The 26605-nt window shown below is 50.1% G+C and overlaps 1 protein-coding gene across 6 annotated transcripts in view; it reads right to left on the reverse strand.

Annotated features, from left to right (window-relative positions):
* Nucleotides 1–11061: 11061 nt before the first annotated feature.
* PALD1 (phosphatase domain containing paladin 1) overlaps nucleotides 11062–26605 on the reverse strand; it is an 80756-nt gene continuing 65212 nt past the window's right edge. For all 6 annotated transcript variants that reach the window (XM_032470201.1, XM_032470203.1, XM_032470198.1 and 3 more), the window contains 2 exons: nucleotides 18274–18429; nucleotides 11062–16896 (listed from right to left, as the gene is read on the reverse strand). In XM_032470201.1, coding sequence (XP_032326092.1) covers nucleotides 16744–16896; nucleotides 18274–18429 — 309 coding nt within the window. In that variant the 3' untranslated portion in view covers nucleotides 11062–16743. The remainder of the gene's footprint in view (nucleotides 16897–18273; nucleotides 18430–26605) is intronic.

The raw sequence follows: 26605 nt of genomic DNA on the forward strand, positions 1-26605 counted from the left end.
TTATTAAGCAAACCATGCAAATTAGTTTATAAACCAGGAGTAATCCCTCAAGATTCTTATCTGGTATTTAAGCAGGTGCTGCAGGGGCCCCAGCTGGGTCAGACAGTAGCTTATTCTTGGTTCTCATCTGTAGTGTATCTGAAAATGATACTAGAGTTTTCCTTGAAAAGGTTCAATGATTTGACGTTCTGGTCAATTCTTCCCTAATTATGTCCCCCAACTGTTTCCAAAAGGCATTTGTTTATTGTTTTGCTGTATCCACAAACTAGGCAAAGGGCTCTTTATTGGTACCATCTGGAGTGAAAGGCATTCCCACAGCCCTCCCAGACCACACGTGTGCTACACCCTTGCTTGGTACATGGCCTTCAACAAGTGGATTCCCCTCCGAGTCCATCAGTTTCTCATGTCGCCTGGACATACTAACAGCTAGATCACAAAGGGCCCCTGGGTGGGAGAGGACCTGACGTGGAAGCGCCTACAAACACGTCAGTGCAGCAGCATCAAGAAGGAGCCCTGCTGATGGGTTGGTGCCTGCCCTGCCCCAGAGCACACAGACGGCTAGGGAATCCTGCCTGCGCTGCAACAGGGGGTCTGGAGCAGGAGGGCCTCATCAACTCCTTTTAGAGATGTAGAAACTGAGGTCCCAGCAATTGTCAGGCACGTGCTAGATGCTCCATAGCACCTGTCACTCAAACATTCAGGAATCAAAACTATAATGAGGTATCAACTCACACCAGTCAGAATGGCCATCATTAAAAAGTCCACAAATGGTAAGGGCTAGAGAGGGTGTGGGGAAAAGGGAACCCTCTTACACTGCTGGTGGGAATGTAGTTTGGTGCAGCCATTATGGAAAACAGTATGGAGAGTCCTTAAAAAACTAAAAATAGACTTACCACATGATCCAGCAATCCCACTCCTGGGCACATATCCAGAGGAAACTCTAACTTGAAAAGGTACATGCACCCCAATATTCATAGCAGCGCTATAAACAATAGCCAAGACATGGACGCAACCTAAATGTGCATCGACAGATGACTGGATAAAGAAGTTGTGCGCGCACACACACACACACACACACACACACACACACAATGGAATACTATTCAGTCATAAGAAAGAATGAAATAATGCCATTTGCAGCAACATGGATGGACTTAAAGATTATCATAGTAAGTGAAGTAAGAAAGAGAAAGACAAATACCATGTATCACTCATATGTGGAATCTAAACAAAAGACACAAACTTATTTACAAAACAGAAACAGACTCATATACATAGAAAACAAACTTATAGTTACCAAAGGGGAAAGGGTGAGGAGGGATAAATTAGGAATTTGAGATTAGCAGACACAAACTACCATATACAAAATAAACAAGAAGGTCCTATATTCAGTATCTTATAATAACCTATAATGGAAAAGAATCTGATAAAGAATATGTATGTATATGTATAACTGAATCACTTTGCTGTACACCTGAAACTAACACAACATTGTAAATCAATTATACATCAATTAAAAAAAGGAAGAATTGCTAAAGGAAGGAAGGGAGGGAGGAAGGGGGGAAGGGAGGGACAGAGGGAAGAAGGAAGGGAGGGAGGGAGGGAGGAAGGAAGGGCGAGACGGACACTCAGGAGACTCTACTGTATGTGGAGCTGCAGGGACACAAGGACTCCCTACCCGCAGCCTGCTGTGCTGGTCTGCTGCTCTCACCTCCCCGCCAAGAGACCCATTCCTGGTGGGGCCAACGTTCCTCCTGAAAAATCTATGAAGCCTCAATCCTGCCTGTCCTCAGCCAAGGAGAGAGTGGGTCTAGCTGGAGACAACGCCAGCCAGGTCCGTTATAGGGGAACCCATGGCAGAAGGAACAAGGGCCTGTCCCAAACGCATCAGCCTAGTGCAGGAGGGAGGACGCAGAGCCCTGGGCAACCCGAAGGGAGTGGGGCCATCTCACAGGCCACAGCCCCGCGCCCACCCAGTGCTGCCCTTCAAAGGGGGTAGGAGACAGTGGGTTGTTTTGGCCACTCAGAGCCTGTATTCTTCAAATTCTCACCCAAAACCCTTGTGAGGAAACTTAAGTCCATGGACAATGACATCACCTCCCCATGTGACCCGCATTCATTCCCATCTCACAAGCCCAGGAAACAGCCAGTGGCAGCTTCCCCGGTGGAAATACACCCACAGATCCAATGGAACCCACACCTGGCCAGCTCCGGGGGCGCCTTTCAGGGAGCACTCTCCACAGCCGCCAGGACACAAGCTGTTTAGTGGCCCCTTCTCCTTCCAAAGGTTGGTCCACACTGACATTTTCAGTCAAGGGCAAAGTGAACCTAACAAGGACCACGTAGTGAGTTAAAGCTACTTCATCTAACTGGAAGAAGGCCTGTCGCTTTTCTCCCGCAAAGAACTTGTCCTTCTTGTTTGGAGAAGTTAAAATTGTCCTTTTATACTACGTTAGTGTTGAGAGGGTAGTTCATTTCTTTTGAATGGGCCAATTTTGCAGAAATTTGCATTCTAATATTCTTTGGAAAATTCTATTTGTCTCTTCAATCAAAAGTTGGGGAACCTCTGGAGAGAACACATAAAGGAACCCCCACTCACTTTGGGGGTCATGATTTTTGTATCTCAGAGCCTAATGTAAACTCTGGATCCTCTCCTGAAAAAAGTATATAAACACAATTTCAGACAATTTCAAGCCTCTGAAATCCATGGAACCCTCTGTGAAGAAGGAAGACAGGCGGGCTTGGTGGGCACCCACACGCCAAGAGAGGTTCTTGGGAAACACAGTTTCTGTGGGTCTCTAGGCCTTGGATTAGTGAGTGGCACCAACCCAGATGATTGGATGGATCCGGAGAGGAAGGGAAAAGAAATCACTGGGCAGGGAGCCAGCACCCTGGCTCTGCCCTTGGCTCCTTGCATGGCCTTGGCTGTCACCGCCCACCCCAGCCTCAGAGCCCTCCTTTACTAAGTCAAGAGGTCATTCGAAGTGATGTATCAGTGCCCTTCAGGTGCCATACTTCCGCAGTGAGTGAACGGCCAGCAGTGAATGCCATGTTCCAGAAGTGAATTCCAGTAGTGTGAAAATACTCACCAAAGGTTCATTTATTCATTCTTTCAAAAAATATTTGTTGTTGGGGCTGGATTCTAGATCCAGCTCTGCCACTACTTTTTGGTCCATTCTGTAACGCGGGCAATCTCCAGGCACTTAACCTGGGAAGTGAATCTTGCTCAGGTGGCTTCCGAATGACTAGTATGGGTTCCGTGACAAGTGGGACTGAATCCAACAACTAGAGAAGGTCCTTTAACATTTGTGGTAAAGCTGGTTTGGTGGTGCTGAATTCTTTAAAATTTTTTTTAATCTGTGAAGCTTTTGATTTCTCTACCAAATCTGAATGAGCGCCTTGCTGGACAGAGTATTCTTGGTTAGAAGCTCTCTGCTGAGCAAGAAGACGACAAGGGGAAGAAAAGGGTTGCTTTTCTGGGTGAAGTGGCTGCTGGAATTTCACCCATAGCACTCACGTTTTTCGTGCTAAGTTACTGCATTGCTGTAACTCTAAATTCTCTGATTTTGTGTTGTTCTGCACATGTGTATCTATATATCTATACAAATATGTTATTATACACATACACACAGAAATGGTAATAAAGCCACACTGAAATAAAAAGAATCACCAGTAACAAACAAATACTGAAAAAAAAATTTGTTGTACCTGGAGTTGCTAGGTCCCAGGACATTCAGAAATGCACAGTTCCCCAGCCCCAAGTAGCCTCCAGCCTGTTGAGAAGGCAATGATGCAACGTCACCAGCATGGGTTTGAGGGCAGCTTGATGATCTGAATCCCAGATGTCTTAGGGAGACGACGTGAGCCTTGAGCAAATTATGAAACCTGTCTTGGTCTTATAAAACAGAGACCATAACCCAGCCTCGTCTGATTCGCAAGGCGCTGGTGAAATAATGAATGCAGTGCACCAACATGATGTGTGAAAACCACCCGTATGTGTTCTATAAATAAAATTCTCCTCCTTTCCTGGAAAATACCAAATGCCTTGTGAATTATCAATCCATCAAATAGTTACTGACAACGTTCCGTGTGCCAGGCTGCCGTAGACCCTAAGATGTGAAGACTGATCACTCGCAGCCCTTCCTTTAGGGGACTCACAAGTCAGTGGAGGTATAGACAAGTTGATGGACAACAGTGTGGAAGTGCTTTTGAGAAGTGGGCACAGGGGTACGGGGGTGTTCTCCATACAATTCGTCCAACTTTCCTGCAGTTTTGAACTTTCTCATAATGAAACGTTGGGAGGAAATGTGGGGGCACCTCATCTCGGGAAGTCAGAATCCTTTCTCTAGGTATCTTGAGGACACTTAGATCACAGACCTAAATCAAACTGAACTTGAAGCATAAGGAGCAGTGAGCTAGAGAGGAGGGGAAGGCGCACCAGGCAGAGGGAAGAGCAGAGGGAAATTCTGAGGTGTCCCTGGATCACAGTGCCTGGGCTCCCTCTTTTGTAAAATGAGGATAATACGCTTCCCTCCTTGGGCTGTCTCGGAACTGCTGGAGGTGATGACACACATGAAGTGCTGGAAAGAGGGCTGTGCTGCTTGCCCTCTGTCTTTCTCCCCACTCCCCATCTCTGGAGGTTGACTCACCCCATGGACCATGTGGCTGGGGACCCCTGCAGTCTGATGCAGGCACTGATGGAAGATTAGACAGGAGAGCAGATGGAAGACCAGAGAGAAGGCAGAAGTCAGGGCATTTGCCCCACCTCCACCAGCCCTGTGTTCAGTGATGCTGCCCGGGCTGTGGATACCCCTTCACAAACCAGTTTTTAAAGGATGGTCCCCTGAAGGTATCTGTGGCAGGCTCAAGTAACACCGTGCTGTCCCCTCACCCCCTCAGGCCTAGGGGTGGTTACCACTTCCCCCTTTAACTAGTTCCTGAGCACCTCACCATTCCAAGCTGGTTTCCTTAACCCTGCCCACATCTCTGCAAATGGTCCTTTCATTAAATTGTCTTTGCACCAGAGCTAAGGTTGCCATCCATTCTTTGCCAGGACCCTAACTGCTAACAGGGCTTGGCACACGGTGTGAGCTATTTTCTACTTTAAAAGTATGATTAAGTATACATTCTAGTTTCCCCATCCCAACCCAAAGTCCTCAAAATGTCATTAAAAACATGTATTTAAAATTCTATGCCACTGTTGAAACAAGAAGAGGTCAGAAATTTTGATGAATCCCTGAAAGATGAAGGCTTGATGGGATTGGATGGGCAAGGGATATGACAGCCCACAAGCCATGCAGGTGAATGCCTTTGAAGAGGGGGACCAGCTTTAAGGAAGCTTTCAGCTCAGAGACACCAAGCCAGGAGGCAGGAGGAAGTCTAGATTCCCATCAGGATATAGGTTGAAGCATTTCAGCAGAGACAGCTGGAGAATTTGGCTCTTCCTATGCCCCCTCAGCGGCCCAGGTCAAGTCAGGGTAGCAATGGAGTCTGCCAGGTAGTCAACTATGCTAAATAGGGCAGCATCCTAGGGCTCAGATACACCTAGCACCAAGGGCGCACCCTCGTCCAAAAGGGCAACCGTGAGCACACACTTTTGTCAGCATGTCTCATCCATCCCCAGTAGTCACCAGTCCAGGCTACACTAGGTAGGCACAGGTCTTACAAACAGGATAACCTGAAATCTCAAGACAAAGATGAGTACACAACTGAAATTTACCAACCACTGAGGAAAACCAACAATATGAAAAACAAACACCAAATTCAATAAAGAGAGACCTAACATCATAGGAAATTGAGCTAACTGAATAAGCCTTCAAACAAGAATAATTAATGTCTTTGATGAGATGAGGCTTTTAAGGCTTTTGGGCTTACCCTAAAAAAACAATGAATTGGAAATGTTACAAATTAAAAATGTGATCTGAGAGGGTGGTGGTAGGAAATACATCCACCACACATCTATTAGAATGGCTAAAGTTAAAAAGATTGACAATTCCAAGGTTGGTAGGGATGTGGAGGCACTGGAACTGTCAGATGCTGCTGGTGAAATGAAGTAGGATCCTGTGGGACAGACAACGGCCCCTTGCCTCCGCCTGCCTTTTGTCTGTAGAGAAACTTTAGCCGGAGAATAAGTTTAATCAGAGAAATAGTACAGGAACAAAGGGAATTAATCAAGCAAAACAAAATAACAACAGTTTAGTCATTAAACAAAGTCAAGAACATTTAGTTCCTCCTCCAGGGCTATAGATAATATTTTTAGCTGTATCCTTTGAGCTGTTTTGTAGATACTGAAACCCTCACCAGGTGGAAGAAGTTAACCACACAATGACCAGACTGTGCCATGACATAAGCTGCCACAATTCCGAGAACCAGCCTCAAAAATGGGAACAAACTGACCCTGGAACTAAAGATTAACTGTGCTCAAAACAATCAAGATGATGCTGATCAGACCACCTCATGACTAATTTTAAGATGACTGTCAGAGCTGACTATGCTGTTCTGCACGTAGCCCCCTCTGTCTGCCTATGCACCCCTGAAACTCTCCTTTAAAAGCTCTTGCCCCCTGATTTGCAGTGGAGGGAGTTGACCTTTGGATACAAGTGTGCCTTCCTCCCCACCCCACCCCACCGGTTGCTGGCCGCCGGAATAAAGTAAACTTCCTTTCTACCAACATGTGCCTCTCCAATGCTGACTTTTGAACAGCAAGCAGTGAGACCCGAGTTTCAGTAACACTGGTGGGAATGAAACTGTACGGAAAATAGTTTGGCAGTTTCTTAAAAAGTTAAACATGCACATACCACGTGCTTCAGCCATTCACCTCCTAGGTATCTACCCAAGAGAAATGAAAACATATGTCCATATGAAGACTTGTACGCATTCATAATAGTTGTATTTGTAATAGCCCAAACCTGGAAACAACTCAAATATCCAACAATACTTTGGATTAACTAACTGCAAGTATTGCTATATGATGGAATACTATGTAGCAATAAAAATGACAAATTGATGTACATTAAACATAGATGATTTCAAAATAATTATCCTGAGTGAAAGAAGCCAGGTAATAAAGATTACACACTGATGACTCCATTTATATAAAACTCTAAAGAATGCAAACAGATTTATGATGACAAAAAAGCAGATCAGTGTGCCTGACTGGGCATATATCTGGGAAAAACTCTAATTTGAAAAGATACATGCACCACAATGTTCACAGCAGCACTATTTACAATAGCCAAGACATGGAAGCAACCTAAATGGAATACTGCTCAGTCATAAAAAAGAATGAAATATGCCATTTGCAACAACATGGATGGACCTAGAGATTATCATACTAAGTGAGGTAAGTCAAACAAAGGTAAATATCATATGATGTCACTTAAATGTAGAATCTAAAAAATAATACAAATGAACTTATTTTCAAAACAGAAACAGATTCACAGAAATAAAAAAGAAACTTATGGTTACCAAAGGGGAAAGCAGGGGAAGGATAAATTGGGAGTTTGGGATACATAGATACAAACTACTATATATAAAATAGATAAGCAACAAGGTCCTACTGTATAGCACTAGGAACTATATTCGATATCTTGCAGCAAAGTATAATGGAAACATGCCTGGGGAGAGGGATAGGGAAGGGAATGAGGAATTACAGAGGGACATGAACAAACTTTTGGAGATGATGGATATATTCATTATCCTGATTATGATAATTTCACAGGTATATACATAAACCAAAACTTAACAAATTATACACTTTTAATATGTGCAGTCTATTGTATGTCAATTATATCTCAATAAAGTTGTTTTCTAAAAACTTTATGAACTGTAAAAAAAAGAAAAGTTTGTATTGGAGGAGGAATGTTAAAATGAACAATATTTTTCTCACCTATTTTTGTGTATGTTGGTTTATATAGGGTACCTCGGAGTGAAAGAGTAAGAGAGATACTTAATTGTTACTTGACAAATCTTAGTAAACTTTTGGAGCAATATTGTCCAGAAAATGAGAGAGTTAATGACTCCAGTACCCAGGTAAAACATCCTTTTACAATTCAGGCGTTTTCCAATTCTCTTCTTAAAACAAAATTGTAGGAGTACGTATTTGATTGGCAGCTAATAGAAAAAAACTTTTAATGTTTTGATGAGAGATCATGATGTGATTTTTGGCATTACTCAGAAAAGGTTCATAGAATCGAGTGGCATTACTACAGGAAAAATTCACCTCCATCAACTAGTTTATGTGATCACAAATTCTCAGGGCTCATCACATTTATCAGAATGAAAATTGGTTATTTGACCATAATAATTAAATGGAAAAACTTACAAGTTGACCAAGAAAAATATGTGAGATAGTCATAAACATTAAAGTTGAGAAGGAAGACAAACATAGATGCAGAGGAGGCTTTTAAGTATTTAAGAGAATATTACATATGATTTTACTCAAGATTTGAAAATCTTGACAGATGCCTATGTGCTATTCTGGGAAAATGTTGCAATGTTTACCAAAATAAATGCAAGAAAAAGCAAAAGAGTAATACATATTTAAAAAATTAAAAATACATTCAAGATTTTTTAAAATTAGGATGGAAAGTCAGAGATGGTTACTGGAAGATGAAGATGAAACTTGGCAACTCAATAAATAACGTGGGGTCAACTGGGTATCCGTTGGGAAAAAATAAATCATATTCTCGACCTCAAGTCATTCACAAACATTTATTCGAGGTGAATTAAAGAACAAAACATAAAAAAAAAACATACTACACAAGTGATCAAAGAAAACAAGGAAATGGATAAATAACCTTGTGTAGGGAAGGTCTGCTGACACAAGACACTAAATACAAAATGCAAAAACTTGACAAAATACACTCCAAAAGAATTACAAGACTAAATAAACTGGGAGAAAGAACTGGTTGTATATTTATCTGTATGTCTGTCTGTCTACCTCTGAATGAAACAGGTTGTATAAAAAATTTATCAAAAAGACAACCCAGTAGTAAAATAAGCAAACACGTAAGAGAGCAAATCCAAATGGCCGATAAACATATGAAAAGATGTTCCATCTCATTAGTGATTGGGAAAATCACATTAAGATAAAAATGAAAGACTTTTTTTCCTTATTGGATGGGCAAAAATTAAAAAGACTGGTGACCTCAAATGTTGGGACAGGAATAGAGAAATGGGTGTTTTCATAAATAATTGGTGTTTAATTCAGCCCAGAAGATGGCCTCATTTAGTTCAAGGAAAGAAAGAAAATTACTTTTGGATAGCGAGGCTACGCTGTCACGTAGGGCGTGTTGATAAGTGAGGTGGGCAGATAGTAAGAAACAATATGCTAAGGGGAGGCGCAAAATGAAACTTAAAAGACCCCATCACAGATAATCTACCAGAGTGACTCATAGGAAACAAGCTCTTCTTGTGGGTGTCGAGGGGAACCTCTTGAAAGCACATAGGGGTTTGAAAAACATTGAGTCCGAGAACCACAAGACCTTGAGGGAGGGTTTTCAAAGTAATTCTTTTCCCTCAACCCACCCCCACAACCTGCCCCTGGGGCACGATTCTGGAAAGATCGACATTTCTACCCACCCACCCCCCATTATTGAAAATGTCAGAGAGGATTCCAGCACCCAGAGCTGGCGCCAACATCCACCTCTGAAGTGAGCACAGGCTTGGAATCAGACCCTCTCTGGGCACACAGATCGATGAGACAGAACAGAGAGCCCAGAAATAAACCCATGCACCTACGGTCAGTGAATCTTCGACAAAGGAGGCAAGAATATACAATGGAGAGAAGACAGTCTCTTCCCTAGCAGTATGGAGGGTCCTCAAAAAACTAAAAATAGAGCTACTGCATAATCCAGCAATTCCACTCCTAGGTGTAGATCTGGAAAAAACAAAAAACACTAAATCCAAAAAACATGTACCCCAATGTTCATAGCAGCACTATTGACAATAGCCAAGACATGGAAGCAACCCAAGTGCCCATCAGCAGACAAATGGATAAAGAAGATGTGAGATCTATATAGAGAGAGATATGCAATGGAAAAATACTCAGCTGTAAAAAAAAAAAAACAGTGAAATTCTGCCATATGCAGCAACATGGATGGACCTAGAGAGTATTACGCATAGTGCAGTAAGTCAGACAGAGAAAGACAAATACTGTATGACATCACTTATATGTAGACACTGAAAAATACAACAAACCAGTGAATATAACAAAAAGGAAGCAGACTCACAGGGAACAAACTAGTGCTTACCAGCGGGGAGAGGGACGGGAGGAGGGGTAATATAGGGGTAGAAGCAGAAGGAGGCAGGAAGAGCAGCAAGAGCCTGCAGACCAGCACACAGGCCTGACGCCCATGAAAGGAGAGAGGGAAGGAAGAGCCCCACGCTGACAGGAGGGTCTGAGGAAGGCTCAGCCAGACCAATGGGGGAGCCCCATGCAAGGCTGCCACAGGCAGAAACAGCAGGGCTAGTGGCTCAAGAGCCCTGCCTGCCTGTCATCCTCTGGGAGAGACCAAGCAGGGAGCGTGCTGAAAAAGGGAGTGCGGCCTTGGCATGTGTTGGATCAAAACTGCAGTGGCTGGAGGTGTGTCAGCTGCACTTGCAGGAGGCTCTCCTGAGGGGAGATCAGAGCAGTGCACCCCCCGGATGCTGCACAAGGCCTCTGGAGCTCCCTGGACAGTTTTCTAGTTCCCAGCCCTAGTTGTCCCAAGACCCTATTGCATCCCAGTACCAAGGGTCCCAGGAGATCCTTCCAGTGACCATGTTTTTATCATGCCCTTTTTTGCTTAGCTGGGACAATTTTCAATAACATGCAATCCAAGTTTTGACTAATACCTGCACAAGGATATGTGTTTGAAGATGTTCTCTGAAGTATTGCTTATAAATCTGAACATTAAAAAATAACCCAGATGTAAGGTTGTATGTCTGGATAGGGGTCTGGGTTACACAGGTGTATGCGTTTGTAAAAACTCATCAAATGGTACACTTAAAGACTCATGCATTTTTGGGGTAGGGAAATTTTACCCCAAAAGAATAAAAAATTAGTGCACAACAACAAAGTAACCTAGGTGCCCTAGAATAAAAGAGTTGGTTTATTGGTTTTCAAAAGTATTAAGTATTCGTACAATGAAGTGTTATCCAACAAAGTCTCAAAAATCTCTCAAAGGCTAAAGTCACAGTGTAATGCGTATATATGTGTATATACACACACACACACACACACATTAGAGAAAGATTTTATATATATACAAATGTTTCTAAATATATATAGAGAGAGAGTGATTGATTTCTTATAATAAATTGGCTCACGCAATTATGGAGGCTGGCAAGTCCAAAATCTGCAGAGCTGATGTCCCAGTTCTAGCTCCAAGGCCACAAAGGAGGAGAATTCTCTCTTATCCAGGGAAGGATCAGGCTATTATTCTAGTCAGGCCTCCAACTGATTGGCTGAGGCCCACCCACATTTGAGAGAGCAATCTGTTTTGCTTAGTCTACCAATTTAAATGTTAATCTCATTCAAAAGCATCTTCACAGAAACATCCAAAATCCTTTTTAACCAAACATCCAGGGACCCTGTGACCCAGTCAAGTCAACACATAAAATGAACTATCACAATGTGGTAAATGAAAAGCTAGGATAATAAAACTTTCTGGTCCTAGTGTCATAAAGCCCTGCATGAATGCACTGTGCTCATACAGAAGACATAGCATAGACATTGTATGTATACTCAGAGACTAAAACTACAAGGAAACAGACTGAGATGTTGAACATGGTTTTGTGACTTGTGAGACTGTCCATGGTTTTTGTTTTCTCCTTCTGTTTGTTTTCCAAGCTCCCCCTGGTTTGAGTAAACCTCCTGTCTCCTATTTGACCTTTGCTTCCTTCTCTGTAAATGGCATAATCCTGGACTCCCGCCCGAACGTAAATACAATAGTGAATAGCACAGGACCAGGCACCCAGAAAGTGGCCACCAGACCTTAGCACATGTCCTGTCCTGCCTCCTTTAGGCCAAGGGCAGAGGGAGAACGGCTTTGTCTCATTTTCCCTTGGACCATCTCACATCAAGAGGGGCCAGGACCATCCTGCTATTTAACAAGCAGGGAAGCCACCCCAGGAAGGCAATGCCTGGCCCCAGCCCCCAGCAAACTCTAGAACTCAAGTCACCCTGGAGCTTCCTGACCCCCTGCTCTGTCCTGAGCTACACAAAGGCAGGGAGGTTTTCTGGAAGCCGGGTTGTCTGCCCTAATCTAACCACCACAAACGTACAGAAACGCTCTCCCAGCAGCTCACTGAGGACAGCCCGCTGCTGGCTTCCCCGGGGACACCAGCGAGTCAGCCCTTCCCAAGGCCTCTCCCTGGCCCGCCGCTCACCACCCCATGCCCCAGGCTGCCCCACACCTGCTCTGGTTGTTATAGAAGTCAACATTTTCCTAAGAGAATGGCTGCATGGGACATTAAGGAGTGACTTGGTCCTCTCACACTGGCTCCTCTAGGACAGGAGATGGACAGGGCTTGTGTATCCCCGAAAGCCAGAGGCATCCACCTGCCCTGACCCCTGGCCATGACTCCCTTCCTCACCAAAGCTTCCCTGACTTTCAGGGAGCTTGTCTCCATGTCACTACTTTGGTGACACCTCAGCTGGACCCCTCTGCTCCAGATCTCATAACGATAAACTCTGCAGAACAAAGACAATTTCTGCAGGAACACCTGCGGTGTGGAAGGCACATTCACCACATTAACTCTGACCCTACCCTACAAAATAAGTCGTTTACTCATTTACAGTTGAGGACATGGAGACTCCAAGAGGCAAAGTGACTTTCCCACAATCTCAACTGCCAGGGTACGGATGCTGAAGCCATTCTTGCTGCCTGAGCAGAGAGAGGTGTGTACACCACACAGTATTAGGAAGCCAGAGAAGCCGGCGGGGATGCTACGGCCAGGGACAGTGTGGCCAGGAGAGAAGCCCGGACACCCGATGGGCTGCTCCAGTCACAAGCGGACCTTCCATAACCAGTGGGCGGGGAGTGGGAGCGGGATCTGAGAGGATAAAGATACTGGTTGAATTTTCACAACTAGTATACCATCATGCCGTAATCGTGTGAGTAAAAGATGAACAGCTTTTTGAAAAAGAAAACCAGTGAAAAGATAGGACTGAGCTGATTCTGCAAGTGAAGCTGGGGGTCTCTACTGGCCATGGCAGGAAAGGATCAGGCAGGCAACATCTGCAGACAGGTCACTCTTCCAGCTCATCCTAAACTAGTTCTTGTGATGAGGAGAGAAATCAAAGGTCCCCTTAAAGTCCCCCTTCCACGGAGTATGGCCAGGTCCTGGAGTCCGGCCATGGGATGGGATGGTACATAGAATCGTGAAATGATCAGCCCATCAAAGCTGTAGGGTCTGCCGGGCACAGTGGCCTGACGCCAGACAGCATGCCCCTCAGCCCCGTCCCCAGGGCCCACGACATTGGTGTTTCCTGGTCCTGGGAGCTTTCTAACGAGAGAGCAACGGAAGCCAGGGCCCCAGGCTGAACTCTGGTGGTGAACCTCATCTCACTGCCCTGTCCACCAGCAGCCTGCCCCATCCCAGCTCCTGCCACTCCCAGCAGGAATGGCTGGTTCACTGTCTCTCCCCCAAAATACCGCAGGCTCCAGGAAGGCAGGGCTATCCTGCACACAGACCAGTTTTTACTTGTTGAATCTTCCCACAGCCCACATGCAGGTATCTCCACTTTGCACCCCCAGGCTTATATGCAGATCCCTGAATGAGCTCATTACCACGCACAGGTATATCCCTAAGTCAGACAAGGTCCCAGCTGGACCCTGCTAAGGCCAGTCTAGTCTGGGCATGGTGGCAAACTGGTGTGGTGGGACACCAGAAGACCCGGGAGCCTCAGGGAGAGAACGCATTATAAGAAGGGGAAGCCAGGCATACTGAGGCCACGGGCCTAGGGCACCAGGTCCCCTAGGGACAGCAGGAAGACAGGGTGACAGTTCATCCAAGAGACCTAGTCAGACTCCTTAGCTACAAGTAAGAACAGACACAAGGCCTTGTCCCAACTGAAGTTGGGGAGGGCACCGGAAGCAGCAGGGACGCCCAAGTGGCAGTGACCAGAGGTGTGGGTAAGTAGGGGACTACATCTGAGCACCCCCAAAGGGTTTGGAGACTTTGCAAAGTTCGTTAAAACTGATTGTGTACTTCCTATGTATCAGGGATAGTTCTCAAGTTTGACACGAACTCCCTCATTTAGTCAGACCAGAGGAGGTACTGACATGTGAGCCAGTACTGTCCGGGTAACTGCCAGATGCCCTCCCACAGGCTGCAGCAGGCCTGGGAACTTGGTGGGTGGACACACATGGACACACCACCCACTCCTACGTACCCTACCCAGACGCGCTCATCCCAGGCAGAGAAGTGCAGAACCACCCCACACGCTCACACTGGTGTACACACTGCTTCACTCATATTCAGAAGCCACATGGAGCATCCTCAGACTCTGCTGTGATGAAAAGTAACCCCAGGAGGCCTCCCCTCCCAGGGTGGCAAGATCACCAACCCTAATGCAGCAGGAGCTCTGGGTTCCATTCCGACCGCCCCTAGTTGACCTTAGAAGAACCCAGAGGGTCTTAACCTCATCAATCTGGGAAAGCTTAGGGAGAAGCCTGGAGTCAGGACTCTCTTTGCCTCACTCTCCCTACTGCCTCTTTACACACAAATTTCTCAGTGCATCTGTGTTTAAGCCTTGAGGGGCATAAAGGGACCAAAAGGAGGCTGCAGGGATGAGAAAAGGAAGCAGAGACTGAAGTGCACCCTCCTTCATAAACCTTGAAATTCCATTTTGCTCCATTTTCCTAGATATATCAGTCCTTCGTATTTTAGTGTGAATTAGCCTGTTATATTGTTTTCTTCATGGAGGGGCTCAGCATAACAACCCTGGGCATCCAGAGTGAGATGGTCAGACATGATTAGGGATGTGAAGAAAGGAGAAGGATGTCTGGAAAACTCCATCTTCTCTGAGAATTACACACACTAAGGGCAAGTGCTCTCGGTTCACTCTGCCTTCCCACCCCTACTCTGAAAGAGCACTTCTGTAACGCCCGCCCCACACTAAAGACACCAGCAGCTAGGCGCACTTCACTTTCAGCTGTTTTTAATGCTCAAACGCTATGTACAAAAAAAAAAATCACGAATGAATCCTCACAACACCCCTGTGAGGTAGGTAGGCAAGTATTATTCTCCCATTTTGCAGATGGGGAAACTGAGGCAGAGAGGTGAAGTGACCAGCCAGTAGTCCCAGCACAGTTAAGTCAGACCAACCATGAGAACAGGAAAGATCCCTCCCAGTTCAGCCCTGATCTCTGACCCCTCATCTAGACCTTGTCTGCAAAGAAATTAAAACTTTTTACTACATGCAGAAATAAAACCAAAAACAACAACAAATCTGAAAAGGTAGTGAACAGACATACAGTAGATTTGCAAAATAATTCAGCCAAGATGGTCAAATATTTTCCAATACTAGGTAGATGTCAACAACTCTGGCCGCTTCTCCCCTTTTCAAATATCACGACCAATGATACATCACTTGTTTTTCTGCACAAGTGCAGGCGTCAAACCAAGAGAGATATCCCTGGCCCCAATGAGCCAAGCCAGGTGGACAGCGTACACACTGTTCATCCTGTGTTTTGGCAGACACCAGTCCCCAGACAGCCACAGACTCAGCTCAGTAACACCTGCCTCTCCTGCCTCTCCGAGCATCCTTCCCATTGTTTGCACAAAGCTGGTCCCCGCAGCTGCTAACTCAGCAGTGCTTGGCCCCTTCTGCTCCCACTGGGAGGCAGCTCAAGGATGCTCAGCAAAGACGGCCTGGAATCCAAGTGCCTGCTCACACCATCCTTGGCCCACTCTCTCACACCCCACTGCTCACTCAGGGTCCCAGTAGTCCCTGGGGCCCCTGTCACAGCAGGTGAGGGCACCAGCCACGGTGGGTGGTGGGGCAGGAGGTGCTGCCCCAGACCCCTCACCCACGCTCCTAGGGAAATCAAGCTAGCCTCTTCCACAGGGCTGCATGCAGCTTCTGGAAGCTCCTTCCCCTGAGAAGAACTCCCTTTTGTTCTCAGCTCCTTGGAAACCTCCACAGTCCTGCCAGCCCAGGAGAAGAGGGCAAAGGAAGGAGAAGTAGAGGCTTCTGCCGGACCCACTGGGCACGTCGTTGTTTTTCTCAAAGTCTCCAGGCTGGAGACGGGACATGAGAAGCAAGAGAACTGGGTAGAGCTGCCTCTAAGGTAACAGATCCACCCCAAGCGCAGTCCACTCCCCCAGGGAGCCAGGGGCCCTGAGGGCAGTGCTCAGGCAGCAAAAAGGGAGAAGTCAAGTGGGAGAGCAGCAGCAGGAGAGAAAGGTACCAGCACTGGCCAGGGCTGCTCCGCGCCGGGGGCTGTCAGGACCACTCAGGGGGAGAGGAGAGGGCAGGAGTGGTGTGGAGCTTTGTTTGGCAACTCAGAGAGTGAGCTCCTTGTCGGGGAGTGAGCTCCTTGCCAGGTTGATGCCACACCGGGCCTTCCTGCGGGCCATCCACCCACCTGCATTTACAAGATATCACTGTGTGCTAACTGTCCTAGAAAAACTCTTTCAAAAAAAGGGTCCCCACCCCACCCTAGTCGCTCTGGGAAGCTGAGGAATCGTTTCTCAGGGCCACTCCCAGTGAAGAGCACGGGGCACCCCCAGCCCCCTGGGAGGCGGCGCATCCTATAGGAAGTCCCCTGCGGCGGAGGGCTCGGGGCTGTGGCTCTGCTCCTGCCACCGGCAGCGCAGCCGGGAGAAGGGCTGGTCCTCCACACTCTCGAGCTCGGGGAAGCCCAGCTGGTTGAGGATCTCGTAGACGCCGGCCTTTGCTGACACCTGGGGAGGACAGCAGAGATAGACAGTGTCCTAGGGGAGGGAGGATGTCATTTGGGTCCCCTGCCCCCCTGCACCACGCTGTCCTCCTGTCACTGGGTTCTGTGAACACAGGTCAGTCTGGGGCTCAGCGCTGCCTCCCACCAGCTCAGCGACCTGCACAGGTTGCATTTTGATTATATTACGTACTCTGAGCTTCCGTTGCCTTACAATGGGAGGGAAGTCTCCACCTCCCAGCACCAGCGCAGGGGGCTGGCTGCAAAGCACAGAAAGCACTGGGCAGGAAGTAAGAGGAGAGCAGTGCAAAAGGCCAAGCACACCCTGTGCCTGTGCAGCTCGGATACTCCCTTGGGGACACTCAGGGGCAGAAGCCCAGCTGCTCCGGGCATTACAGCTAGGGCCCACGGGGAGTGCTGGGGAACACAGCGTGGATGCAGGAGCCAGCAAGAACCCTTTGGCTGTGAGTTTTGGTTGTAGGTCAGGCAGGCCCACCATGGGTCTCAGCTCAGGCGGGCTAGCTGGGGCCTACCGGACACTCTCGACACAGCCCTGTGGCCCAGCGGCTGGCTGGTGAGGTCAGCAAGGGCCAGTGTCCCAGCGGAGGGGTAATTACAGGCCACTTTGCCAAAAAGGGAAGGAGACCTTCCTCCTGACCTAGAGGTGCCGAGGCGGCAGCTCTGCCTCTAAAACTAGCCAAGTCGGGTGCAGATTCCAGAAGAGCCAAGCAGAGAGGGATGGAGGAGGAGGCACAAGAGGGCGGCATCTTAGGTCAGACACGGTGGGCTTTGGAGCCAACCAACCTGCTCTCACACTGACCGTGAGCAAGCATTTAACCTCTCTGCACTCAGTCCCCTCCTCTGCAGAATGGGGGAGTAATGGCCGCCACGTACTGCAGCCCCACGTACACATGCTCCAGCAGACGGCCGGCACGTATCTCATGGGATCCCCACCACAGACTTCCGAGCAGTGCTGACTGTACAAGCGTTATCTCTACCTTAACGCTGAGGACAGCAGGTCAGAGGGGTGAACTGTCTTGCCCAAGGCCATGGCTGGAAGGTGGCAGGGGAAGCTGGAAGGCCCCAGGTGAGGGATGAACACAGCAATGGGCACAAAGCGCCCAGGTGACGCTGGCCTCAGGGACGCACGGAAAAGGAGCCCAGACCAGCGCCCGCCCAGTCCTGCCCCCACGCGCCTGTCTCCCCTCCCCTCATTCATTCGCTCACTGCCTGCCAAGCGCGGACCCTGTGCTGGGGACCCACAGCCAAACAAGACAAGATCTCAGCCACAGGGACGCCCCCTGTAGAGAGGGGTGAGAACACTGCCTGTCCCTGTCTGTCCCCGAGGAGGACGCACAGGGCAGTCTCAGCCTCCCGCCCTCACCTCCCGCATCCAGGTGCTGAACGGCCTCTGCCAGGAGCCAGCCTTCTCCAGGTGGAGGTAAGCGTTGAACAGCACCAGGTAGATGTAGCGCTCCAGGTACTGCAGGCTCCGCAGCTGCAGCCTCCGGGCCTCCTGCTCCGATCTGGCTGCTTTAGCCTGGAGGACGGCACAGGGCGGGGTCAGGGTGCGGGCCCTCCCCTCCCTGGGGCCGCCACCCCATACACACACCCTACACACACAATCACACCCCCCACACACATGCCACTCACACAACCACACCCAGTACACACACCCCACACACACAAGCCGCTCACACCCCACACACACGCCACTCACACCCCATACACACTCCCCACACAATCACACCCCACACAGTCACACCCTGTACACACACCCCCACACACACCCAACACAATCACATCCCATACACACACGCCACTCACACCTCCCACACGCACCACACACACACGCCACTCACACCCCGTACATACACCCCACACACACACACCACTAACACCCCACACACACCCCAAACACACAATCACACCCCACACACACACACACCCACACACAGTCTCACAATCACACACACCACACATACACACACACCCCACACACAATCACGCTCTCACAATCATACCCCACACACAATCACATTCTCACAATCACACACACCACACACACACCCCAAACACACAATCACACCCCACACACACTCTCAAATCATATACACCACACACACACCCCACTCTCACACGCCACACTCACACACCCCACACATACTCACATACCCCACACACTCACACACCCCACACACACTCACATACCCCACACACTCACACTCTCACACACACTCATAACACATACTGCACACACACTCAGACTCACACACTCTCCCACACCACATACACTCACTCGCTAACACACACACACATACACACACCCCATTGCCCTCTGCACCAGGGCAGGGATGGGAGGAAGTGATTCACACAGCAAGGCCAAGGGGGTCGCCCCTGCCCAGATTATAGGAGAGGCCAACAGGGCGTGCTGGCGGCAGGAGTCAGAAACTCACTTCCCACCTGGGAGGTGTGGGCAGGTCACTCAGCCTCCCTGAACCCCCGTTTCCTCATGAAATTATACCCACTATCCTGCTCTGAGGGGCAACCAGACAAGGACAGGTTGCCACAGCAAAGCTCTGACTATGGGTGCAGCACGGATCCTCCATGGCAGCCTGGGCTCTGCGGCTCCCCCTGCTCACAGCGGTGGGCTCACCTCTGCCTGGGAAGGGGGGACCCCATCTTGGTCTCTGACCGCCGCAGTGGTCCCTACCTGACCTCCTGGCCCATTTCTTAAATGGTTCTGGATCAGAGACAGAAGATGAACACATATGGCCCTCAGACCCTGGGCCTCACCCTCTCCAAGGCTGGGGACAGATCACAGAAAGACCCCAGGAGCAGGACCAGGAGGTGCAGGGGCTCAGGTGGGGAAGAGGCGGGGGAGGGGGACATGGGTCTTTCTAACAAGCAACGGCAAGCACCTTCTGGGAGAACAGCGCCAGGCCACAGGCTAGGGAGAAGAGACAGCCAGTGATTAAAGGTCGTTTCCCAGAGACCATCTTTAATTCAGCCAGGCTGGTGAGGGCTGGGTGGACTTGGGTGGAGACACAGAGCACCAGATGGGGAGGCACAGAGGTGAGGATGGTGCCAGCAGGTGGGGACTGGGAAGGGGCTGGCTTGGCTGGAACAAGGGGGTAAAGAGACAAACAGGGAACGGGGTTGGCGCCCAATTGTGAAAGCTGCCCGGATGCCCAGGAAGCCCACTCTCTAAGCTGGCTTCCCAACCCTGCTGTGCAGGTGCCTGGGCCCCACCCCAGACCAATCACATGAACCTCTGAGGAGTGGGCCTGGGCATCGGGATTCTGAAAAGTTCCTGGGTGATTCGGAGCCAGGGTTGAGCTCCATGGCTTTAGCACTGGGGAGCCATTGTAGGTTTGAGAGTAGGAGTGACCTGTCAATGGAAGGCTCATGGGAGACTAACACTCAGGAGGAAGGGAACTAATACGGGGTCCTCTCCAGTTCTCCTCGGTGGGGGGGGTGGGTGAAGAGGACAGAGGACAAGGCCCAGGACATGCAGAGCCAGCTCTCCCCCTGTAGGGTGTCCCTGCCCCGACACCTGAGCGCGCTCCTCTAACCCACCAGATGTGGACCACTCCCCTGGCGGGGAATCCGGGGAACTGAACACCACATCTCACCTTGCACCCTCCGCCTTTCTCACCGTACCCACCCCCCTCCATCCAGCAGCTCTCTCTGCTCCAGGAAGAGGATGTGGCACAGGGGCCATACCCTCAGGGACCAGAAACATCTGTAGGAGGGACAACCAGACCCCAGGCCTCCAGGAACCAGGAAGGGCGGTCCCCCAACAGCTGGGCCACAGCTGGAGAAAGCCCTCTGGCACAGGCACACGTCAGCCTACGTGTGTCTCCTCCCAGCTGCTCCTGGGGGTGGGGGCTGCCCCAGACATGACATGCTCCACAGCCCCAAGAACTGGGAGTTGGAGTGGTCCCCCACCTCCCATTTCTGCCTCGGGTGACTCAGCCCTTGGTGCCTCTGCCGTCTTTGCCCCCAGGGGCACGTGAGTGGATGGGAACTTGCACAGCTGGCCCACCCACACCACCCAGAAACAGCCCTGGGGTCTTGGGGATGGAGTCAGGGGGAAGGCAGACAATGGACAGGACCTGGATGGGTGAGGGGACCACAGCCAATGCTCTGACTCCCCAGGAGACACGAGTAGGTTCTGGTCCCAGTTCTGCCATTTAAATTCTCAGCCCCCACATTGTTAGAGGTCAGATTGCTCAGTAAAGTCAGGTATAAGGAAGCATTGTAAACCCTGGAGCCACACAGGTCCAGCCATTCATGGAATGAGAGGGAGAGCCACAGCACAAAGGGGAGCATATTCAGGCCCTGCCCGCAGAGATGCTCATTGTTCAGCAGAGGCAGAAGACTATCGCCAAACACCCAGAGCGGCCAGATCACAGGATGGAGGCAGGGTGGGTAGCTGGACTGGAGGCGGCGTCCAAGAGGAGGAGGTATTTGAGGTACATTAGGAAGAAGGGGCAGAATGGGAGGAGGGGAGGAATGGGTCAGAGTGAGGTGGGTTCCAGGAGACAGAGAGGGAGGGTCTTGCAGCAGCAGAGGGCCCAGAGCTAGAAAGTCCTGTCCCTACAGACAAAGAGGCCAGTGCAGGCTTCTGGTGGAAGCGAGGCTGGGTACAGCCCCACCGCTGCCGCAGCAGAAAGAGTGAATGGGGGATGGGGCTAGGATGCCTATTGTTTTAAGGATCAACCAACCAAGTGCTCAGAAAAAAGCAATTCTGTTTAGAAATTGGGCAGTGGATTAAATATATATATATATTTTACCTAAATGCAAACTGTGGCCAATACAACACGATTCTGCCTACCTCTAAGGATGAGTATTTCATGCCGCATAGCACTGGACACTCACCACCCCATCCCTGACACTGCTCCCCAGGCTCTATCCAGAGGCCAGGAGTCTAGTTAAAAACATTTTCTTAGAAAGAAAAGGAAACCACCCACATTCCCACCAGATGAGAGCCATTTTAAACTACTTTCAATGAAATAGCTCAGAAGTAATGTCCTGTGGGCATAAAGCGCCCTCAGTGCTGGGCTTGGCCAGGGGACACAACCCCACAGCCCTCTCCTCCCCATGCCTCTGATCCCGTGGAGACAGAGGCCTGCTGCTGCCAGAGATACCAGGGAGGATTCTGAGAAACATCTGGGGTGGATAGGCTGAGTGATTCCTTCCGAGCCCTACTGGCAAGGTAGGGTGGAATTATCTCTAAATTCAGACCACTGGGTCAAGGTGACGCCTGACACCACCCGGAAGGTTCCGTGGGCACATCCTGCCGGACTGCAGTCTGTGATTTGAGACAATGACCCATCTTCCTAGCAAAGCCCCAATTTCCTTAAAATCACCCCATGTTGGCACAGTCTGGGGTGGAGGACAGGCCAGCCACCTCCAGTGGATAAAAATAGTGGAGCTGTTTTTGAAGGGCCCGGCAGGCCAGGCTGTCATTAGCTGTGGTGCAGCGGACAAGTCTTCCTCGTCCACTGGGGACTGAGCCCTAAAATAGCCAGGGCCCAGGAAAGGTGAGCAGGGCGCTGGGCATTTCAGGCCTCTCAAGCCTCCAGTCTGCCCGGCATCAACGCAGGCCCAGCGATGCCAGCAGTGGCTTTCTTGAAGCTCTGCTCTTCACTGGGCCACCTGGGAGGGGCCCATGGAGGCAGGGCTGGAGATGTGTGTCCAGGTGTGTCCAGGCCCTACTGTACATGCCGGTGCCAGGCTGAGCACGCCACACACAGATCTGATGATCAGAATCTACTACACCCTCCCAGCAACCCCGTGAAGGAAGAGGGACATCGCGCTTTGTGATGAGGCTCAGCAAGGTTACAGAGTTCCAAGCAGGGACATGAACTCCAAAATCCCGGCTCTCCTACCACCCTAGCCCCCTCTCACCACAGTCAAGTTCAACCATCCGTGCCTGACTGTTGCTCTGTACTTTTACCCTCTCTCTTCCTCCTGCCTGGAATGCCCTCCCCTCCGCCCAGCCTGGCCGCGTTCAGCTTGTCCCTCCAGGCCCAGGACAAGCTCTCACTCTCCTGAGGCTCTGAACCATTCAGCTCAGCCCCGCCCTTCTCAGCCTCCTCTGCTCTGAACCAGTTCATTAACTATTATATTACATTCCATCCTGAGGGTTTCTAATTGCTTCTCCAAGCCATGGTTGGTCTCCCTAAGACAGTGATAAGCAAGGGGCAGGCACCAGATTAAAACCAGGTTTCCATCTCTGCCTCCCCTGAGTGTCTGACTAGGACCCGGTGTGCATGCCCAGCTGGTCGGTGGGCACTCACTCCCTAGGGCATCTCACCCTGTCTCATGCCTTCGGTGTTATTAGAACCTGGATTCCAGACTGGACCCTGGGGACTCCCGCAAGTGCACCTGCACCTGGGACTCCAGACTCAGACATGTAACCGCTGCTCAGTGCCAAGGTTCAGGCTCCTCTAATTCCAAAACACGCCCCACAGGGAAGTCCGGAGCTCTCCCCAAGCCTGTCCCGCCCACAAGTTTGCCATCTTAGAGGCAACGCTAACCTTCCTGCTGCTCAGGCCCAAACCTGACGTTCCTCCTCGACCTCTCCCTTTCTTGGCCCCACATCCAGCGAATCAGGGAATCTCATCGACCTGACTTCAACACACTTTCATGGCCTGGTCAAGCTGCCTCATCTCAGAGACAGCGCCTGACTGGCCTTCCCCCACCAACCTCCCCCCATCCCTGCTGTCTGTTCTCACCACAGCACCAGCGTGACTCTGCTAGACCCTTAAGTCACTACTGGAGCCTCCCTGCTGTCCTCTCCCTGAGATCTCCACAGGAACAAGCGTGGCCTGGTGACCGCTGCCCTCCAGCTGATGTGCGGACCGGGCAGGGTGGGCCATGGACAGCCCTCAAACACGGGCAGTTTCTAAGGGACAGGCTCCCAGAGCTTGGACCCCACCCTTCTTCTCAAAGTCCAATGCCACCCCTCTCCTTGGGGGCTTCGCATGACTCCCTGCAGACTCTGAGACTTCATGCTCAGGCCTGCAGGGCAGAGGTGCCTCTAGCACAAGGAAGCTTTCCATACCTAGTCCCCAGAAGGGAGAAAACGGCCCTCAGCCCAGAGGCAGGGAACTGGTTTTCCAAAGATGTCATATGTTGATCAGCACTTTCAAAGCATGAAGGGGCTAAACCTGGCACCATGGGCTTTTCTGTGTGCTGTTCATTCATCACTGTTCACCCCCGACCAGGCTCTGGGAGTCAGTGCCAACAAGACGTGGTCCTGGTCCTCGTGCTGTCCCTGTACATACCCAGGGGGCCCACCTGGGGTCCCAACACCCCTACACTCTACTCCCACCTCACCCATACCCAGGCTGGCATTCCCCATCACCCTTCAAGGCAGGTAGGGCAAAAGCAGTGACCCCAGGTAACATGTGGAAAAGCAGAGACCCAGACAAGTCAGAGCAATCTGCCCAAGGCTGCGCCGGAAGTTACTAGCAGGGCCAGAGCTAGAACCCAGGTTTCCAACCTCCCGGACCCAGGGCTCTTGCTGGAGAAGCGCGCCCTCTCCTGGAGACCAACAATGTAGACAAAGAACCAGAAGGTACAGCCAAGGTAGGGGGCACGTTTCCTATTTAATTACACAATGACTTTTCAATCTTTCCCCTTCCATCCACTCCCAGGGAGACCTCTATGGAGCCCTACTTGTACCAGGCAGGGTCTGAGTCAGGGCTTTAGAGATGAGTCCTGGCACGTGGACCAGAGATGACCAGCAGAAAGAGGCAGCTCTGGTGACAGCCACAACCCAACAATGACAGCAGTTAGCATAGAGGCAGGGTCTCAGGAGATGGAGAGCATGCCAGGGGAATCAGGGGTGGGGGGCAGATGCTGGGGTTGAGATCTAAACGCCTCCCAAATCACTGAAAATTCCAAACCCGATGTGCACACTCAGCAGCACTGCCTGGCACGCTGTCAGTGCTCACTGGATGGATGCCGTTGAATAAGCCAGCAAAGTCCCCCTGGAGGGCGGAAAGGGTTCCAGCTCAGCCATACGATGGGAAGGAAGTGAAAGCAAGGGAGGTCTCAGATACCGAGAACACCTGCCTCCACACACATGCTCACGCTGACACACACACACACACACACACACACACACACTCTCCATCTAACAAACAGCTGACCCACTGGCTCTATTTTGGGCCAGTGTGAAAGAGCCTTGGGAAGCAACCCTTTCCTTCCGTTCTATTTTGTGTGACAGCTCACAGCGTTCGAGGGCTGCTCTAATTACAGCCCTGAAAACACATTACTTACTAGAATGAAGTCTCTTGGGAGTAACTTTGGCCAAGCTAGAGTCTTGGAGAGACTGAGAGAGACCCCACCCACCTGTGTTCAGAGCCAGAGCTGTCTCTTTTTCCATTTTTCTTAAGAAGCAATCTTAGACCTTTGGGCACTGAGCTGAATCTCCATGACCTCTTAGCAACCCTGCACCAACCCAGGGCAGTGCATCCAGTAAGGGCTGGTGGCTTCCTCGCCAACCCTTTTTATTCCCCACCACAAGAGAGCTGGCCCCTGAGTCATGGCCATCGTAGTGAAGGAAAGGAATGTAGGCCGAGGAGTCGGGAGATAGGGTCTGATCCTGCCTCCAGCTGGTCACAAAACTTCGTCAGTCCTCAGTGTCTTCCTCAGTAAAATGGGTCTCATATCACCCACTCTCACCTCCTCACTACCTGCTCCGAGGACCAGAGGGGACAGAGGGAAGTTCCTAGAAAACTCAAAAAGCACTGCTCAAAGTTAAAGCACCGCAGTCTTCACAAAATACATCTCAATTTGAGAGCAAAGGACATTCTGCTTCTCTCCGCGAGGCTGCCTTCCTCTCAGACTTTCTTCAAACCCTGTCTGAAAGGACAGGTGGGAGATGCATCACGCTGTTTCAGACACAGACCAGTAAGAATTAACATCACTAGCCAAGGCAAAGGAGAAGTGCCCCTGGCATTAACGAATCTAACTGGACTTCCGCCAGGAGCCCTGACCTTGGTTTCTGTCACAAATATTTTCCCTTTCCAGGCGCAGCGGGAAACGACTAATTCACCAGATGGTGTCACCACTCTGGGCTGGTGGCCATCTTGGACTCCCCTCAGTCTGGGGCCCAGCCTTCTCACCTCTATCCCAACTGCATGGAGCAGCTCAGTTCAAAGGGTTTTCTCTTTTATTTTTCCTTCTGAGGCGTTGTTTTTTTTTAAATACCCTGAGCATTCTGCCCCCCTCACACACAGGCCCCGAGCCAGACTCACTGACGCTCTAGAGACTGGAGGAGGCATCATGGGCTGCAGCCCCCAGAGGCCAGGTGGCCTGAGACAGGCCTCGGCAGAGAGAGGGGCCAAGACTGCTACCCCAGGAAGGTCTGCCTCCAGGGAAAACGTGTGTGCAGCTTTGGTCCCTGCCCCTCTGTAGCCGTGACCCAAGTCCGGGATGTGTTCTTGCCCTCTGGCCACTGCCCTCCCCTGAACAGGCTGGGAATACAAGGACAGGGATCATGGCTTCCAGGTCTTATTTCCCCCACAAGGGGCTGGCGGCGAGCAGGGGAGGTGAAACTGCCTCCACCTCTGTGATTGGCAGTGTGGCTCAGTGGAGAGGGCCTGATTTGGAAGTCGGGGTCTGGGGTCTCACTCTCCTCCTGCCATCATCTGCCGGCTGCGTGCTCTCAGGAGAGCCCAGTGCCTCCCTTCCTC

This window comes from Camelus ferus, chromosome 29, assembly GCF_009834535.1.
Source record: "Camelus ferus isolate YT-003-E chromosome 29, BCGSAC_Cfer_1.0, whole genome shotgun sequence".
NCBI lineage: Eukaryota > Metazoa > Chordata > Mammalia > Artiodactyla > Camelidae > Camelus > Camelus ferus.